A 14632-nucleotide genomic window follows, 5' to 3' on the forward strand; every position below is an offset into this window, starting at 1 on the left:
GAAGCCAAGTAGGTTTTACAAGGGGTCAAAGCTGGTGTCTACCCCTAGCGGCTTGGGTCACCTGGCTGGTTCCTAGGCCTAGGAGTTTCTTATAGTCAGAAAACTCTAGTCAATAACTGGAGACTATGTGTCAAACCTGTTTGTGCCTCTAAGATGTGTACAAAGGCACTTCAGAATCAAAATATTGATGGGAAGCTCTCAACTTGGAAAAAGGAGAAGTGAAGGGGAGGGGCAAAGAAAATGTTATATCCCATGTGATAAGAGCAAAAAGAGGCAAAATAATAGTCACAAAATAATAAAAACACAACACAAAAAGGGGGAACAATATATTTCCAATATAAACATTAAATCAGTATTTATTATAATTGAACAAATTCTAATAGGTCTGAGCAGAGACTTATTTGGAAAGCAGTTAAAAATATCTATCATTATGCTCCATAAAACTCTACAAGTTTTGTTAGAAATATATTTACTTGGTTTTATCCATATGATGGGCATCAGGTCAAACAGAAGTTTGGGGTACTGTTCAGCAAGCAATCCACTGTAAAGAGAAATTGATAGATGTTAATTAGAAGTAAAACAAAATTTGCATCTTAGAAATTGTGACTTAGCCATTGGCTTTTAATACAAGAGAGGACCAGAGATATGCAGGGGAAAAATGTCAAAACAAAACCAAGTAAAAGGCAATGAAAAATTGAGAAAAACAGAAGACAATTATGGAAAGGTAATGTGTTAAATAGTGGACAAATATCAATTACTGCCACTTTAAAAGTAATGTCCATGAGGCAGACACTGTGCTGTTATATTTGACCTTCACAATCGTCTTGGCCCCATTCCAATTCCTATTTCACAGATGAAGAGTGGAGACTCAGAGAGGCTGAGTACTTTTCTCACAGTAACAGAGTTCTTAAGTGCCGGTGTCAGGATTCAAACATAGAGCTTTCCACCTAGAAAATGTAGTTTATCTTTCCTATGTTACACTGCATATTTGTCTGCTTGCAAGATGGAAAGAAGAATGAAATGAAAAGATGAATACATATATAAGAAAAAGTAAGTTAAGAGAAACGTCATGAGAATGAAGAAAATGAAAAGAGAGAAATAATCACATCAGCTATGTGCAGCTAACTCTCTTCATATCCCTGTCTTAGAACCATCTCTGTAGAACCACCTTCATGCTCCTTTTTTTAAAATTTATTTATTTTAATTGGAGGCTAATTACTTTACAATATTGCAGTGGGTTTTGCCATACACTGACATGAATCAGCCATGGGTGTACATGTGTTTCCCATCCTGAAGCCCCCTCCCACCTCCCTCCCCATCCCATCCCTCAGGGTCATCCCAGTGCACCAGCCCTGAGCACCCTGTCTCATGCATCGAACCTGGACTGGCGATCTGTTTCACATATGATAATATACATGTTTCAATGCTATTCTCTCAGATCATCCCACCCTCGCCTTCTCCCACAGAGTCCAAAAGACTGTTCTATACATCTGTGTCTCTTTTGCTGTCTCACATATAGGGTCATCGTTACCATCTTTCTAAATTCCACATATATGCGTTCGTATACTGTAGTGGTGTTTTTCTTTCTGGCTTACTTCACTCTGTATAATGGGCTCCAGTTTCATCCACCTTATTAGAACTGGTTCAAATGTATTCTTTTTAATGGCTAAGTAATATTCCATTGTGTATATGTATCACAGCTTTCTTATCCATTCGTCTGCTGATGGACATCTAGTTGCTTCCATGTCCTGGCTATTGTAAACAGTGCTGCGATGAACATTGGGGTACACGTGTCTCTTTCAATTCTGGTTTCCTTGGTGTGTATGCCCAGCAGTGGGATTGCTGGGTCATAGGGCAGTTCTATTTCCAGTTTTTTAAGGAATCTCCACACTGTTCTCCATAGCGGCTGTACTAGTTTGCATTCCCACCAACAGTGTAAGAGGATTCCCTTTTTTCTACACCCTCTCCAGCATTTATTGTTTGTAGATTTTTGGATAGCAGCCATTCTGACTGGCGTGAGATGGTACCTCATTGTGGTTTTGATTTGCATTTCTCTGATAATGAGTGATGTTGACTTCATGCTCCTTCTTAAGCAACTTTCCCTGCCTTGACTTTTAACCCTTCCTTGACAGGAAAGTCTAACCCTGACTCCAGAAATAGAAGATTATGCTAAGTAATGGATTGTTAAAGAACAGGGCTCCAAGGGAAATAATCTTTCCCTTTCTCTCTTATCTGTCTGTCTACGTAGACACACACACACACACACACACACACACACATACACATCAAAGCATTGATTAGTTTCCTATGCTGGAAATTCAGTATTTATTTATTTTGGTTGTGCTACATGTCTTGTGGGATCTTAGTTCCCCAACCAGGGATTGAACCTGGGCCACTGCAGTGAAAGTGCCAAGTTCTAACCACTGGACAGCCAGGGTATTCCCTCAGTATTTATTCTAAATATTTATTTATTATGTCATCAAAATATAAGAAAAAGTTTTCCATTCACCAGTAGAAATGGGAACTTTACTATAACTGTAAATTATTTAAAAGTGAGGTGCTCCGACACATTACAAAACAGAAGGTAACTCATAAAACAGAAGAAGGAAAATAAATTCAACTAACTTTTCTACTGGTAAGTCCGTTGAAATATTAACTCAAAATTGTTCAGAACCTAAAACCACTCACTCACTAATTGCTGCAGCCTGAATAATGATTTATGGCAAGAATTCTAATATTACTTATTACTTGTCATATTCTCTAGAAGAAGCCTTTTGGCTGTGGAGGATGGCAGGGATGAAGGGCAGCAGACAGCTTATCTCACCTATGATTCAGCTACCACTAGAGAGTCTTTGCAGTTGAAACCACTAACCTTGTTCTGTCCCAGCGGGCTCCATCAAGATACAATCCGTGGATATAAACGCCATCTTCTGGTGCTTCCTCAGAGGTATCAGAAGGAATAACCTGGAGGCAGAAACAAATGCTAGCAGAGATTTTCTCCCTAGGTAAATGTCTCATAAAGAAAGTATTACCTAAATTTTCAGAACACATTCAGAGAAGCTTGTCCATATAATAGCTTCTTAAACTATACTTTTTTCTCAGTGAAATGTAATTGTAAAATAATACAGTTCTTTTAAAAGTATTTTATCTGGTTTTACTGTACATCATATTGATTTCCACTAAAATAGAAAAGCAGTGTTGAATTATCTGAATTGAATATTGAGATGTATAAAAATTCTCTCATGGAGACAGCAAGGCAAATACTATATACTTTCTTCATAAATACAAAGAACGGAAAGAAGAAGAATTATTTGCAGTGGGCAGTAAAAATATGAATTCTTCATGTCCTCCTTGCTTAAATACATGCCTTTGATGTAATGATATGCTCTGGAGTTTAAGGAGTTTACTGTACCTCAAATTCATATCCCAGTAAGTCAATAGGGATGGTATATTTTCTGGCATAATTCTGCATTGCTCCAGTTAAAAAGGCTTGGGTAAAAAAGAAGCCTGAGAGCCAAAACACACACGGTTTTCCTGAATTATACCAGTCCTATAAAGGAAAAACAAACATTATTTATTATATTATTTATTTATAACATAATATAGTATAATATATATAATACTATATATTATATATTATATTATTTTATTATATATTATTTATTATAGAATATTTTATATTATAAACATTATAATGTATATTATAAATATAATATTTATTATATAATATTTTATTATATAATATATTTTATTTGTATATTATATATAATATATATAATATATATAATATATAGTACAGATAATATAATATATATAATTTTAATAATAGAATAGAATAGAATATGTAATATATAAATTATATATAAATTTATAAAATTTATATATAAAATAAATATATAAATAAATATATTATACATAAATATATATATTATTTATAAATATATTATATATAAATAATATATATATTATATAAATAAATATATAATAAATATAAAATATAAATATATATTTATATATAAATTATAATACATAATAATATATAATATTAGATATTATATAATAAATATAGCAAATATATTTATTATATTACTCAAGAATTACCTGACATACAATTACTGATTCTGGCTTCTGTGTATGCTGCCCACACTTTCCATCACAGGACTCTCTTTCCTGACACCAAACATACAACCTTTGTTGGCCCTCCTACCTTTTATCCCTTCTAGTTACTCTTCTTGGGAAATTCAAACTAATTTTAACATTAACCTGAATAAAACAAACTTTATTTGTTGTGAAAGATTAAAATCTGTAAAAAGACAAATGTAAGGTATTTGAGGGGTTACTATATTACTTAATTCCACTCAAAAGCAGCCGTCTTTAGAAATCCTATATATTGTCTAACTATAGCCCTCATATGCTGATTCCAATTCCTTGATCCTCTTAACCTCCCTGCCTCCACACCATGATTCTGGCTCCACTTTAGATATACTGGTCTTCTTTCCAAATCATGTGGACCTCTTTTTGTTTCGATCGTCTCTCTGCTCAATACATCTATAATGATGCTGCCAGAGTACACCTCTCCACGCATGGTTTGGATCAGGCTCAACATCTCATATAATACTTCAGTGATCTACTACTACCCTACCAAAGTAAAGCCTAAAAAACCTCAAGTCTCCCATTCAAGAAACTTCATAAGCTGGTCCCAAATTGTATTTATATGTCTATCCCTTTTAGTTCCCCTTTAAACATCTGACATTCTGATCAAATGGTGGCCTCTTCTCTGCACTTGGTAAACTTCTGTTGTTTTTTCTGTTTATCTTAAAGTGGCATGACTCTTATAACCCTCTATGGGATGAACCCTCCTAACATTTAAATTGAAACACCACTCTGGTGGTGGAGCTCCACCTTCTGGAGTGGGCATGTGATTCATGCCAAGCTGATCATACTCCAGTCATAGTGACTGATTTGGGAATGGACATGTGACCCAATCAAAGCCAGAGATGTATAGACTCTTGCTGGGACTTCTGGGGAAAAAGGTTCACTCTAAACAGTTTTGTGGATATGAGGTCAGAGCTTCTATTGCTATCCTGTTGCTATCAAACAAGAACACAGGGTGGAGTTAACCCACAGAGACTGAAGCCAAGCAATGAAGTGCAAGATGCCAGGATTTGGTAACTGCATTTGCACTCTAGGTCAAAAGCTGCCTGGAGTCACTTTACTCCCTGGATTTTTCAGTTACATGAGGGAATGAACTTAATTTTTGTTTTCACCAAAAATTTTACAGAATCATCAGTCCTAAATGATATACTGTCTTTCATCCTACAGGTGTCTCTAAGCCCTCGTCCTTTATTTGCAGTGTCCAAAACCATTCATCCTTTAGACCAGCTCACATGCTACCTCATCCAAAAACCAACTGCTTTCTTATGTTAAAAAAACTCTCTCCCTTTTTTGAATTCCCAGAGCGTTTTACATATTGGTCTTTTATGACACATCCCTTACTATACTGAATTAACTTTTTCTTAGATACATAGGTTATCCTCTGAGGGCTATTGGCAAAATGAAGGCAACCTGGCAACTCTGTCTAACGACAAGATGCTTTTGACAAAGTGAGTCTCAATTCACATTTGAATGAACAGATGAATCAATAAAATGAACTTTGTCTCTGAGTGAGCAGCACACTATGGGAAGGAGTCAGCTTTGCTTCCTGGGAAGAAGAGAACAAACCAATGCTGGAGGTGTTGCAACTGTACCAGCTGCCAGATCAAGAAGAGGTGAAGAAGGAGGTGGAGCTCAGTAAGGGTACAAGCCAGGCAGAACGAGCACCACGCAGGGAAAGCTGTAAGAACCCAGAAAGCAAGTACATAGAACATTCCTTTGCTCACTTCAGGTCTTCATTTAGCCAAGAATGTCATGAATGTCTGGGTCAGCTACTTACATATCCATAAAATCTCTGAATTAGCTACCATTTACTGAGTGTTTAGTGCATGCCAGGAGCTAGCTGATTTACATGCATCACCTCATTTAGTCCATAATTCAGTGAATTAGGTATTATTCCTCCCATTTTGCCAATGAGGAAATCAGGGTGCAAAAAGATGAGTATCTTCTTCAAAGTCACATACATATTAAATGTTGGATCCCAGATTTAATCTGAGATGCCAGCCAGTGTGCAAAAAGCTTTAAAAAAAAAAAAGGCATAGGCTGGAGGAAGGGAAGATAAGCAAGGTGAACGGTGAGAGAGAAATGAGAAAAGGGGGGAAAAATCTCCAGACCACTCATTTGTTTAATTTGTTAATTCTACAAATCATTAGGAGGTGAAAAGACAGTGTCTTCAATAAGTGTTACTGGGAAAACTGGACAGCCACATGTAAAAGAATGAGATTAGAACATTCTCTAACACCATATAGAAAAATAAACTCAATATGCATTAAAGACCTAAATGTAAGACCACACAGTATAAAACTCCTAGAGGAAACACAGGCAGAACATGCTTGCACATAAATCACAGCAGTAATTTTTTGAATCTGTCTCCTAAAGTAAAAGAAATAAAAGCAAAAATAAACAAATGGGACCTAATTAAACTTAAAAGTTTTTGCATAGCAAAGGAAACTGTCAACAAAATGAAAAAACAACCTATCGAATGGGAGAAAATATTTGCAAATGATACGATCAATAGGAGATTAGTACCCAACATATATAAGTAGTTCATACACCTCAACATCAAACAAACAGCCCAATTAAAGCATGTGCAGAAGAAATGAACAGACATTTTTCCAAACAGCAGATGCAGATGGTCAACAGGTACATGAAAAGATGCTCAACATCACTAATCATCACAGAAATGCAAGTTCAAAACCACAATGAGATACCACCTTGCACCTGTCAGAATGGCTATCACCAAAATGAACATAAATAACAAATGTTGGCGAGGATGTGAAGAAAAGGGAACCCTTGTACACAGTTGATGGGAATGTAAATTGATGCAGGCATATGGAAAACAGTATGGAGGTTTCTCAAGTAACTAAAAAGAGAACTAACATATGACCCAGAAACTCCACTCTAGGATATATACTGGGGGGGAAAAAAACACACTAATTTGAAAAGATTCATGCACCTCAATGTTCATAGCAGCATTATTTACAATTGCTAATATGTGGAAGCAGCCTAAAGTGTCCATCAATAGATGAATGGATAAAGAAGAGAGGCTATATATAAAAAAAGAAGAAGAAAAAAAAACAAAAAAAAAGAAAGAAAAAAAAACAAAAAAAAAACAAATAAAAATAAATTAAAAAAAATTAAAAAAAAAAAAGAAGAAGAAGACAGGCTATACACATATGATGGAATGCTACTTGACCATTAAAAAGAATAAAATTTTGCCATTTGAAGCAACAAAGATGGACTTGAAGTACGTTATGCTAAGTGAAATAAGTCAGACAAAGAAAGACAAATACTGTATGATATCACTTATATATGGAATCTAAAAAATACAAGAAACTAAGTAAATATAGCAAAAAAAAAAAGCAGACACAAAAATAGAGAACTAGTGGTTGCCAGTTGGGGGGATGGGGAGCAATATAGGGATGGACGAGTGGGAAGCACAAACTATTGGGTGGCAAGACAGGCTCAAGGATATTGGTCCAACATGGACAATAAAGCCAGTATTTGGTAATAACTGTAAATGGAAAGTAACCTTTAAAATTTTTATAAAAAGAAACAAAAATAGTCCAATGAAAAATTGATCAAGGAGATGAATAGCAATTCACAGGAGAAAATACTAATACAAATGGCAAATACACTTACAAAAAGAAGCACAGACTCGCTAAAAATCAAAGAAACTCAAATTGAAACAATAAACTACGACTGACCTATCAGATTGGCAAAAATTAAAAAGGGATGTTTATGAGAAAGCCTCTCTATCCACATCTTCACAAATAAGGCTGTTTTATTACTAGCTTCTGTAGTAAAACAAATAGAGCTTTCATGTAATAAAGGGGCAACTGAAAAATCATATATATAAACTTCTAAAATGTATTCTGGGGGCTCTCCCCACCACTACCCCCATGTAAGCATCAACCACAGGATGGGGAGAAGCAGAGGAGCTGTGGAGGACAACAGTGTGCTGCATACATACCCTTCACCTGTGAGTTTGTGGGGTGAAGGGTTTAGAGATTTCAGAGCACTCACCTTTTCCCTGGCTTTATGAGGTAAGAGATAAGATGCACTGATTTCTACATAATGGCTAATTATTGATTGATCCAAGCCTCAGGCTCTTTTTGTGATTTACTGTCAGCATCAAAATCATAAGACCAAGTTGTGGTCACAGAAACCACAAACAGAATCTTCAGAAATACAACTGTCACGTATTACTTGAGTTTGGGTAACATAAAATTTTAACTTTCTACTTAGCACTTTGGAATATGTATACATCTCAATACTCTAAAATTTCAGTTAGATTACCATGAAACTACTTATACATTTCATCTAACTCAGAGACATTCAAGTGACCACAGACAGTTTCTAGTATCTCTTCAGACAAGCAGAAAAATGAAATAGTATGTATAAATTATATATAACTTTTAACCTGTAAAAAGTTCAACCGGGCTAGAAAATCTGTGATGTAACTTCCTAGGGGTTTAAGACTTGGGTATGAGCGTTGCGCCCATATTTCTGGAACCTTGCCAACAAGCAGACTGCCAGACAGTGCCTCCAACGCAGAATCCATCACGACCACACCCCTAATAGCTTTTTCAAGGTCCTGTAGAGTGTTGCGTATAGTTTTAATTAAGCTGCAAGGAAAGCAATTGTGTCATCATCATATATATGATAATAAATATCAATATACAGTCTATCCAGAAGAAAGAGCAGGATATCATTCACGGCTTTATGGGAGTATTTCCCAAAATGTGGTCACCTCCCACTTCATAATGTAAGGTAATTTTAGGTGATACTTGGATGAACATTTTTCATTTTAATTATTACATATGCATTTTTAAATATAGAAAATAATATAACTTGCATATCAAAATTGCCTTCTGGGTATTATCGCTTAAGACCAGGCTAATTTAAACAGAGAATGATTTAAAGAAAAATATCAGGTAAATAATGTTACAGGTGACATGCAAATATGGGAAAAGTTATAAAGGGGCAATGCAATGGTTGAAACTTTGGAAACACTGCATAAAAATCTAAAGTGTATGTTCATTCATACCCTTATAAGTACTTTGCTTCCCACTTAGGCCCCAAATTCTAAGAACATCATAAATATACCTCAAGTGAGGGTTTTAGGCTATAAGCCTAAACGACTGAGAGACAATATGTTATTATGTACAAACACATATGGTCTTTGTATTGTTGTTATTGTTTAGTTGCTCAATCGTGTCTGATTCTTTGCGATCTCACGCACTGTAGCCTGCCAGGCTCTTCTGTCCATGGGATCTGCCAGGGAAGAATACTGGAGTGGGTTGCCATTTTCTTCTCCAGGGGGTCTTCCTGACCCAGGGGTCAAACCCATGTCTCCCACATTGGCAGGCAGATTCTTTACAACTGAGCCACCAGGCAAGTCTAGATGGTCTTTGTATAAGAGATACTAAATTCATTAAGGCACTATAGGGTTTTAATATGTTTTATTTTAAAAAGTCAGTAAGTCTGGAAAGTTAAACTTGGAAACACTAGAAAATTCATAACTAAAACAATTCTTTATTCTTTAAGCCAATATTGAGCTTTAGAAAATTCAATTTAAAAATTCAAAGCAAATAATCTGCTTGCTATTTTAGGGTACCTAACCAATCTAGATTAGATTTAGGAAGAAAGTGGGCAGAAAAATGACTAAATATGTATCTACATATAGGCTTAGATAATGGTCATTCCAGCTTTATTTCCTGAGGAGAAGAGCAATGGATGGATGAAAAATTATGATTAATGAATATTTTTAACCAGTAAGCAGATCTCTTTTTTCATTGTCATTTTTACATTAGATTTCTTAAAAAACTGGAAATAGAACTGCCATATGACCCAGCAGTCCCACTTCTGGGCATACACACTGAGGAAACCAGATCTGAAAGAGACACGTGCACCCCAATGTTCATCACAGCACTGTTTATAATAGCCAGGACTTGGAAGCAACCTAGATGCCCATCAGCAGATGAATGGATAAGGAAGCTGTGGTACATATACACCATGGAATATTACTCAGCCGTTAAAAAGAATTCATTTGAATCAGTTCTAATGAGATGGATGAAACTGGAGCCCATTTATACAGAGTGAAGTAAGCCAGAAAGATAAAGAACATTACAGCATACTAACACATATATATGGAATTTAGAAAGATGGTAACGATAACCCTATACGCAAAACAGAAAAAGAGACACAGAAGTACAGAACAGACTTTTGAACTCTGTGGGAGAAGGTGAGGGTGGGATGTTTCGAAAGAACAGCATGTATATTATCTATGGTGAAACAGATCACCAGCCCAGGTGGGATGCATGAGACAAGTGCTCCGGCCTGGTGCACTGGGAAGACCCAGAGGAATCGGGTGGAGAGGGAGGTGGGAGGGGGGATCGGGATGGGGAATAAGTGTAACTCTATGGCTGATTCATATCAATGTATGACAAAACCCACTGAAATGTTGTGAAGTAATTAGCCTCCAACTAATAAAAAATAAAAAATTTTTAAAAAATAAAAATAAATAAAACAACAACAAAATAAATAAATAAAATGAGAAAAAAAAAAAAGATATGCTCCCTTCTGGGGCAGTATGCAACTGGAGACAAAGGAGACAAATTCTAATGAAATGGCAAGTTTTGATAATTTTTTCTTAAAATTTTGATTCAACACTGGTGAATCTTTTTGTCAGCTCTGGTTGGTAGCTTTCTGAATCACTGGGTGTGGAGCTCCTTACTTGTTAAATCTCTCCATCTCTTGCACTAGCACCGTGTTCATGCTCTCTTCGTATCTCACAGGATACTTGAGCAGTGCTGGCTCAATGTCAAAGTCACTTGGTAGCTAAGAGAATAAAATTTGAAGATCACATATTACTCTCAAAATGAACAGTTTCATTCAGCTATAATATCAGTAATAGTTGACATCAGGCACTTACTATGTGCCAAGAATTATGCCAGGTGCTTTCCAAATATTATGTAATCCTTGCCATACAGTTTCAGGTGGCCATAATTATCTCCATTTTACAGATGAGAACATTTAAGTACACAGAGGTGAAATAAATGCCTAAAGGTACACAATTCAGAGGCAGTCCGTTTAAATCCATAGGTCTCTAACACTAAGGCCCATGCTCTTTCCTGTAGGATATAGCACTGAGTAGAAGATATACATTTCTAAAAAGTTGTGTCATTTTCTTTTGTAAATTGGATTTTATTTTCCATTAATAAAACTGATATATCATTTCACAACTGTTTCATATTTATTTCAATAAATTATCAACAGGCTCAAAATAGCTTTGTTTACACCACAACCAAATAATTAGTGTGTAAGTGTAGCAAGGTTCCAGGGCTTAGGGAGAAAGAAAGTCATTGAGTATCTGATTTTAATGATGCATCTCAGAGATGGTTGAGAAGAAGTGATAACGAGGATTCTGGGGCTGTGAGCAAGCCCCGTGACACTGGCATTTGCACTCTTAAAGGAATTTCCCTATGAGAAATTTCCCTATGAGGGAGGTGCCAAACTAAAAAGTTGAGCACCCAGACTGTCCCCAGGTGATGGCCCTTGGTGGTGCAAAAGAATTCTAAGTCACACTAGGTGGCATCATTCAAAGTATGACACCAATGGTTGGTTGGCACAACCATTCTACCCCAATTAAGTCCCATGTGCCACTGCCAGGTAACTTCCTATTGGGGTCTTGTAAGAGTCAGCCTTTTGGGAGGACAAGAACCTTTCCCCAAAGAGATAAATCACACAAGCAGAAGGGTCTGGGGGTGAGAGGTAGCAGTCCACGGGTAGAGACGGGAGAATGTTAGTTTGCTTTCACCCTAGGGCAGCAGGCAGTGCTGCTCACTGCTTGTCTCCAGTGGCCACAGCCAGACTAAGCTTCCAAGTCTGAGTAGGCTCTGCTTCAGGAGTGGCGTAAGGCAAGGGTACCACCTGGGAGAGCCGACTCGGTGCCATCCGTGGACTTACAAGGCAGACGGAGCAAGGTCAGTTTGCGCTCTGTCAGAGTGCCTGATGCTGAAATACGGGGATAATTATAGTACTCATCCTGGAGAGGAGTTGTGAAGATCTGTGCTTGGGGCTACAAAGTCCTCTTGCTGCTGCTGCTAAGTCGCTTCAGTCATGTCCGACTCTGGGCGACCCCATAGATGGCAGCCCACCAGGCTCCACCGTCCCTGGGATTCTCCAGGCAAGAACACTGGAGTGGGTTGCCACTTCCTTCTTAGTAATTCTCCATTCAGTTTAAGGCAGAAAAAAGTGAGAAAAGAGAGCACCGTTCCATTCTACCAGGGCTAAGTACACTGGAATGCAGTGTGGTGGGTCGGGGGAAGCTGTAGCTGCTAATTTAGTGCTGCTCTTACCTCCCTGTGCCTCCTCGATTCTGAAGGTATAGATTAAAAAGCATTCCGTTCTTGAACCAGCAAGTGCAGACAGTTTCCCCCATTTAAAAAAAGAGTAGGTCCACCATTTTTATTTAGAAATGATAAGAAATCATATAGTCAGTAGCTCCACAACTCTAGTTACTAGGAACTTAATATTTGCCAGGCATTATGCAAAGTGCTTCAAATTAATGATACCCTGAATGTTCACAAGAACCTTACATAGGTGGTACTATTATCACCACTTTTCCAGTTTGGAAACTAATGTTCAGAAAAGCAAAGTATCTCACTCAGGCACAACATTGCTACCTGGAGTTTTCAGATTGACATTTCAGTCCCGCTTTGATTTATGTTATATTCCAAGTAAGACATTTTAAGCTAAGTGTTACCTTGTTGAGAATATCTTTGGTAATTTCTAGTAGAATCTGGTCAGTGCTTCCTGAAGATCCTGTTTGCTTGGAGCCTCCTTGGGTGAGGAGCAAGGACTCAAAGAGGGTTTTCGTTTGCTGAAGATCTTTAGAGATATCAACATTTTCATGTAATCCAAATATCTCAGGGTGTTGAGTAAAAGGAAGTTTCTACCGGAAAATAAATTCAACAAGCATTACAGTTTAATTGGGTACTTTAATTCATAAGGTAGACACGTGCAGACTGAAAAGGGTTAATAATCAACTAAACATCAAACAACAGAGGGATCAAACTTTTCCAGTTTTCAGTAACTACTAGAAACAAAAACACTGTATTGAAAGCTGATTGTACCTAATACTTGTCTAATTCTATACATTATGGGGGACTACTTCACTATTTGCTTTTAAGAAAATCACACTTGAATCTAACCCTATTTTCAGTGATATCAGTTACCTTGATGAATTCAATGTAGTCATTATAAGTGCCTTTGGGAGGGGCAAAATAGTTTCCGCTAGGAGAAAACTTATAATGAGAGTTTTCGATTATGTGTGGGTTATAAAAGTCAGCCAGCATGGTTAAGAGGAGACGTCTGTCCCAGTCATCCGTCACTCTACCTCCATAGTTACACTCTCCAGTCAGGTAAGAGATCGCTTCAAACGGAATTGTATCATATTCATTGATAAATAACTGAAACAAAGCAAAAATGAAATGAGAAAAACCATAGTGTGCTTCACTTCATTTCCATTTTAACATGGCTTTAAATACCTATCAATCAATCAATCACTGATCAATCTATACACATGGAAGTGGGGTTGGAACAACTATCATCAAGGTTGTTTTAAAGCCTCATGTTAAGGCCCTTATCACAGCAGAGAGGCAGAATATACATATCCTCTGGTTCTCTAGTTGGATTGATATGGTTGGTAAAACATGACAGAAATGATGGGAAAGTACTGGAGTTGGACAGACTTGAGGTTCAAATCCTACCTCAATGGGTAAATTTACTTCTTAGCTTTGGTTTTCTCCAAAACAGGGATAATACCCACCAGACAGTGTTGCTGTGAGGATTAGAATTCATGCAGATAATGTAAGTAATGTGCCTAGTTCAAAGTCTGAGTGAGCAGGAACTTATAGTGGACATTTGTTCTTTTGTTTGTTTGTCGGAGGATGCTGACCAGCTCATGCATCTCATGTTTCACTGCAAGTCTACAGAAACTGAAAAAAACTGATCACTCGCTTTCTCAGTCCCCTTATGGCTACAGCCTAGGCCTGTGGCCTGGGCTTGGAATCTCAGATGCAGCCATGCCGGACTGGAGTTCATTGTGCAGAGAATCAGGGACAGCAAAAGATCTTTTCTGATGACATCAGAGAATGTGCAGCAGATGAAGTCTCAGTGGCACCTAGGAGAGCTGCAGTGGCTAATATGTAACAGGGGCAGAAGCAACGCTCTTACCAGACATGGTATGATTCTGGATATGACACTGGATGCCATGGCTGTCCAGCCATCTTAGTGATGCTGTGACCTGCGCAAAATTCTTTCAATAAATTCCTTTCTACTGTTTTTGTTGACTGATAGAGGTAAATTGTAGATCTGACTGAGAGGAAGTTAAGAGGAGAGTATAGTGAGGACCTATACAAAGCCAACACTAAGGAGGGCACCGCCAAAAGAAAGAACTAGGGTCTTTGATAGC

The 14632-nt window shown here is 37.2% G+C and overlaps 1 protein-coding gene across 2 annotated transcripts in view; it reads right to left on the bottom strand.

Moving 5' to 3' along the window:
- The window catches only part of DNAH12 (dynein axonemal heavy chain 12), a 177223-nt gene that overhangs the window by 956 nt on the left and 161635 nt on the right, over positions 1–14632 (bottom strand). For both annotated transcript variants that reach the window (XM_043443267.1, XM_043443266.1), the window contains 7 exons: positions 13395–13628; positions 12923–13111; positions 10892–10995; positions 8576–8780; positions 3413–3550; positions 2873–2964; positions 474–541 (listed from right to left, as the gene is read on the bottom strand). In XM_043443267.1, the coding sequence (XP_043299202.1) occupies positions 474–541; positions 2873–2964; positions 3413–3550; positions 8576–8780; positions 10892–10995; positions 12923–13111; positions 13395–13628 (1030 nt within the window). The remainder of the gene's footprint in view (positions 1–473; positions 542–2872; positions 2965–3412; positions 3551–8575; positions 8781–10891; positions 10996–12922; positions 13112–13394; positions 13629–14632) is intronic.

Source organism: Cervus canadensis, chromosome 22 (assembly GCF_019320065.1).
Source record: "Cervus canadensis isolate Bull #8, Minnesota chromosome 22, ASM1932006v1, whole genome shotgun sequence".
Lineage (NCBI taxonomy): Eukaryota > Metazoa > Chordata > Mammalia > Artiodactyla > Cervidae > Cervus > Cervus canadensis.